Source organism: Suricata suricatta, chromosome 3, assembly GCF_006229205.1.
Source record: "Suricata suricatta isolate VVHF042 chromosome 3, meerkat_22Aug2017_6uvM2_HiC, whole genome shotgun sequence".
Lineage (NCBI taxonomy): Eukaryota > Metazoa > Chordata > Mammalia > Carnivora > Herpestidae > Suricata > Suricata suricatta.
In genome coordinates this window covers 140,146,355-140,151,978 of record NC_043702.1, presented here as the reverse complement: position 1 = coordinate 140,151,978, position 5,624 = coordinate 140,146,355, and the positions used below count along the sequence as shown (strand labels likewise).

Sequence of the window (5,624 nt, the reverse complement as noted above, 5' to 3'; positions counted from 1 at the left end):
GAGATTATTTTCTTAGAAGGTGATAAGAAGTACTATGCTACACTTTGATAGACATCTTATTTCAGAAGAGAAGCCCTATTTCCACCTGTGGGTTTTATTTTATATATTTAATTGGTGTATTAAATAGCTGCTTTGAGCATCTCTGTCTCCAATGTCCTGTGCTTGGTGCCGGAGCAGACAGAGGCCTTGGTGCCTCATTACAGCACATCATTCCCATGTTAGTTCACCCGACAGGTACTTGGAATCTGCTTGGTGGTTGGCTCTGGTCCTTGCCCTTATGGAGTTTGCAGCCCATGGTGGGGGTGGGGGGGGTGGGAAGAACATTTGTTATCAGTCACACTGTATTGAACTGTATTGAACTTCTTGTTGACTCTGCCATCTCTTCTCACTTCCCGGCACATGGTAAATATTTATTAAATAAGTCAGTGACTCAGCATAGGAAGGGAGAAAGCCCTGACTTTGACGTTTGGTGCTCTGAGCTAGCTCCAGACTTAGCTATTTACCAGCTAAGTGATAGGGGATAAAGACATGGGCTTTATAAAATAGGGATGTATTCTGGCAGGTGGTGAGGACTGGAAGGGGGAATCCACAGAGGGCCTAGCCCGGTGCCTGGCATATAGTTCTAAAGTAGAAAAGCAAAGAAAAGCATATTTCCTTTTTTATTCTAGTTCTCTAAGGCGTCTTTTACATCTGTGCAGGAAAACTAAGTGAGAAGATATCTCTAGAATTCATTGGTTGGCCCATGTTTTGAAATTAAAAACACAGCCTCACCCTGAGCCCTTTGGAAGGAGCCCATGGTAAAGAGGAGAGGAAGGTTGAAAAAGTTCTGGGTGTGGGTGGTGGTGCTGGCGGCACTACAGTGTGAGTGTACTTAATGCCGCTGAATCGTACACTTAAGAAATGGTGAAAATGGAAGTTTTATGTTGTGTGTATTCTACTACAGTAAATTTATTAAAAAAGATCCCAAACCATTGCCACGACTTACAGTTCTTCCAGCAGGGGGGCCATTCTCCAAATTAGACCAGTCACAGATGGTCGTCATTCCATTGTCTGGATGTGGGCCACCAAGCCTTCCTGTGGGGCCTCTAGAAGCGGCCACGGTCTGGCTGAGCCTTTAGGTCACCTGGTGTGGAGTGTGGGCTGTGAGGCACTCAGCTGGCTGCTTTTTTCCTCTCCCTCCTTCCCTCCCTCCCTCCCTTCAAGAGCGTCTTTGTACTTGTCTGCAGAACCATGTCTGAATCCATCCCTGTCTCTCCGCTCTGTTTCCAGTGTTTGCATCTGGGGTGAGTCCCTGTCACCTAGACTGCCACGGCTCCCTGCCCTGCTTCTCTCCCTTCCTTTCTCTTCAGGACACCCAAAGTACTTTTTGATACATAGATAGATCAAAGCATACCTCTTAAATGAACAAAATCTAAGCAAATGAAAAACACAGCATGCCCCCGTTAAAGACCCTCTCGTGCTTCCCACCTATTTTGAAATGAAGCCCTAACCCTTCAGTACAGCCTTTTCAGATCTGCTCCCTGCCCCCCCCCCCTGCTTCAGCTTGTCCCAGTCGTGCTGGCTTCTTCCTTTCCTCCAGCCTGCCGCGTTCCTTCCCTTCTTGGGGTTTTCCCGTATGTCCTGCCTGGAACGTTCTTCCTCTGGTCTTGGCATTGCTTGCCCTTTCTGACCATATGAATCTCAACCCGGATGTCACCTGGCCAGCGAGGACGTCCCTGAGCAGCTGTGTAGCCCGCCCCTCTGTCCTGTCACCTTATGTGAGTTCTCTGCCCCTTCTTTATGGAGGTGTTTGTTGCTCACTGCTTCCACCTAGGAGGTGGGTGCTGCCCGCGGTGGGGCCCTTGTTATGTCCTTCCACCTAAGATGTGGATGCCATATGCAGTGGGGCCCTTGTTATGTTATTCTTGCTCACATCCTCAGGGATAGACCAGTGCCAGGGATGCAAAAGGCTCTGACAAATATCTGTTAACTGAATGAATGAATGAATGAATGAATATGAATGAATATCAACACAGATGAATTGATGTAGCAAAGGAGTAAGACGTGAATACCTGTGAGGAAGTTCTCTTTTCTTCCCTTTAACATTTTTCCTGTACATTTTCTGTTGCTGATCCCCATCCTTGACCTTCTCCATTCCATTTGTTTCCAAGTGACCATCATCTCATCCTAAGGCTGCCTATCACAGGATGCTTAAAGACACCTAGGTGTCATATCCCCAAATTCCATCCATGACCAGCCACACATGCATGAGAAGAAATGTTCTGAAATACCACGTGTCACAATCCCTGACTTCTGTACATTTAGGCCCTAGATTTTAGGAGATACCGTGGCGACGGGTGAACCAGGCATGCACTCGTGTGCACTGGTACTTCTCAGTGAGACGCCAGTCAGGGCCAGGCAGGCAGGACAGGACGATGCCTTCCCCACCTGGCGGCAAGACCCCACGCCCCTGCACGGCCTGCCGGCTCTCTTGGGCAGCTGCAAGGCTCTCCGTGAGGCCTCTGTAGAACAGTTGGTCTTCCTGGTCCCCTGCCTGTTTCCCGAGTTCTGTCCCTGTGCCTCAGCTTTCCACCTGTACTACCCTCCACCCTACTGTCCAGGCCCTCCCTGTGCCCTGGATTAAGTGATCTCCATCTCTGGGCTACATAGTGAGGTCTGTTAGGCCCTTTTGATGTGGCTTCCTTCTCCTATTTGGGCTTCCATTAAAACAACTCTTAAAAATTGGAGGGAAGGAGATTACTATTTATTGAGTACTCGTGGTATACGAAGCCCTGTATTTATGTTCTATCACCTAATTCTCATAACCCTCCATGAGTATGGCATATCCATTTTCCCGTGGAGAAGCTGCAGCCCAGAGAAGTTACATAACTTCCCAGAGCCTGACTTGATTCTGAAACTCAGGGAGATAGATGGCACCTATTGGGGAGCAGTTCCCAGGGAGCAGGGGAGTGGGCTTCCCCGGGGCAGGGCAGCCATGGTGGGAGAAGCAGAAATCAGGGGGAGGTGGAAAGGGACTGGTGTTGAAAATGAACAGTCATTTTCAATTAGTAATAATGAGAGGCAGTGAAACCAAGGCAGTGCCATTCATATGCACTAAGCCAGTTTGGGGGTGTCAGGGGAAGGTGTGTGTGAAAGGGTCCACCACCACCCAGATCTTACTGGTGGGAGGTGCCTGGTGTGAGGCCCCGGCACAAGGGCAGGCTCGCCAGCAAGTGCATGGAGCTGCTCTCCTCCCTTCCCTCCCACGGCAGACTCAGCTATGGACAGGGCTGCTCTTTGGTAAAAAGCTCCACGGACAGGGGCACCTGGTGCCTCAGTCGGTTAAGCATCTGACTTCGGCTCAGGTCATGATCTCGAAATTTGTGAGTTCAAGCCCCGCGTCAGGTTCTGTGCTGACAGCTCAGAGCCTGGAGCCTGCTTTGGATTCTGTGTCTCCCTCTCTCTCTGCCTCTCCCGTGCTTGCACACTATCTCTGTCTCTCAAAAATAAACATGAAAAAAAAAAAAAAAGGCTCCAGGGACTGCGGCTGGGAGGAGCACTGAAGGACTGAGCTGACCCATTCCCACCCTGTTCTTACCTTTGGCCGGCATGGCTTTGCACTTGTAAAACACAATTTCATTTATTTTTGAGCAAGTAAGCATCTAAGACAACTACTTTGCTAAAAGGATTCATCTATTGGCAAAGTGGCAAAATCTACCCTGTGGCACTTTTTTTTTTTTAAATTTTCTAGAGAGTGTAGACTTGCTGACACTTGAGCTATCCTAGAGCCGTGGCTCTGCATCAGAACCGCCTGGAGGGCTTGTCAAATCTAACTGCTGGGCCCCATCCCCAGCGTGTCTGAATCAGTATGCCTGAGGCAGGGCCTGAGAATTGGCAGGTCCAGTAAGTCCCAGGTGACACTGCTGTGGCCGCTCCAGGGGCCGCACTTTGAGAACCGTGGTTACAGAGCGATTGATTTATTCACCGTGCTCTGAATGCAAATTACATGTTTTTGGTCAAGTCCACCATTTCTTTTACTGCACATTTCTTTTACTGATATGCTTGTCTATCTTCTTTGAACAGGTATTTTGACGTTGGACTGCATGATTTCCTAATCAGGTAAGCCCATCATTTTAAGTCTAGATATTATTGAATTGTGTTTCTATTATGGGAGACTGAGATGAAAATAAAATCCTTTTTAAATATCTTGTTAAATAGTGGCAATTGTATACTTGTCAAAAAAAAAAAAAGAAAATACACCACACATGCACTGCTGACATCATGGTGTTTTGGAGGTGCAGGAACTGCATGCAAAATTACCCTTTTTTAAAACAAATCAGAGGAACTTCTGTGTCAAGCAGTTTGTAGCTGACATGGTAGTTTCCCCAAAGCATGGGCAAACTTGTTCCAAGGGCTGGGCTGCTGGGAAGACAGATAGAAAAGTGAAGAGGGTCAGCTTGCATTCATACCTTAAACACCCACTGCACCAGTTTTCCCTCCATTGCATTTAAGTGTTTAAAGTCGAATCTACTGGTTGTTTTATAGCCATGCAGATACAACCTTGCTCATAATTGGAAGAGATTACAGATGGCAGTTTATATCCTAGTTTATTGGTGATTTTTACCAGAGTTGGCTTATGGGGCATATTAATTTCAATGCGCTATTAAATCAAACAGAGGTTAAATAGAAATATGCCAGAATATTAACAGAGCTGGTAAAAATTTGCTTATATTTTTCTGCTATCAACCGAAAAGGCAGGCTTGTGGATTCCGTATGTAAACTGATTAAAGCAGTCTGGGTACACTTCAGGGACTGGTTTGGATTTTTGAGTTAATATCTTTGGTACTCTGTCCTGCTACCACGCCACTGTTCACGTAATTCCTTGTGGTGCATGCGAGTTTGTGCTTTCTTGTTTTCTCTAGTAACTTTCTTGAGGGCAGGGAATGTGTCTTAGTCACCTTTCTGTGATGAGGTTGTAGAGTCAATCTTCAGCAGACATTGGTGGTTCGAGTGAATGGACGAAATGAGGCAGAAAGGACAAGGAGGGTAAGGATTAAGAAGAAGCTGTTCGGTCATTGATTCAACAAAGAATTATGAAGCCTATCATGTGCCGCTTCCTTGGATATGTCTGGGAATAGCACTATGAGAAAAACAGGCATTTGGTTTAAAGCTTTCCCTGAGCTTATCACTTGCCAGGCTTACGGTGTAAGGGGCCTTGAGGTGGGGGGAGGGGTGGTCTGCCTCTGGGACCCCTCCTGCCTTTCCTTCTTCTGAGATCCAACCACGTCTCCTATGTTGGGTGGGGAGGAGGGAATGGGGGCCGTTCAGTGTTTCTAATATAACGTGCTGGGATCCCCTCGTCCTGGTGGGAGGCCCTTTAGGGTGGGTACTGGTGAGATGCTCTAACTAGTCACCTGACTCAGTGTTCTGTGAACCAGGCAGATGTGGGGGTAAGGCTTCCTTCTGCCCTGACACCTGTCTGCAGTTGTCCCTTCCTTTGCTCTGATAGGGGCAGAGCAAATTAACATGTCTGCTGTGTATCCACTTGGGGAATGAGGGGTCAGTCTGCCCTTCTTTCAGGCATGCCCAGTCTCTGTGGGGAGGTCTCTTCATCCCCCCACCCCCCCACCTGCCCCACCATGATA

At 47.7% G+C, this 5,624-nt stretch overlaps 1 protein-coding gene across 1 annotated transcript in view; it reads left to right on the top strand.

Annotated features, from left to right (window-relative positions):
• The window catches only part of HHAT (hedgehog acyltransferase), a 283,727-nt gene that overhangs the window by 131,069 nt on the left and 147,034 nt on the right, over positions 1-5,624 (top strand). Inside the window, exon 8 of the mRNA XM_029933113.1 lies at positions 4,063-4,098. Coding sequence (XP_029788973.1) covers positions 4,063-4,098 — 36 coding nt within the window. The remainder of the gene's footprint in view (positions 1-4,062; positions 4,099-5,624) is intronic.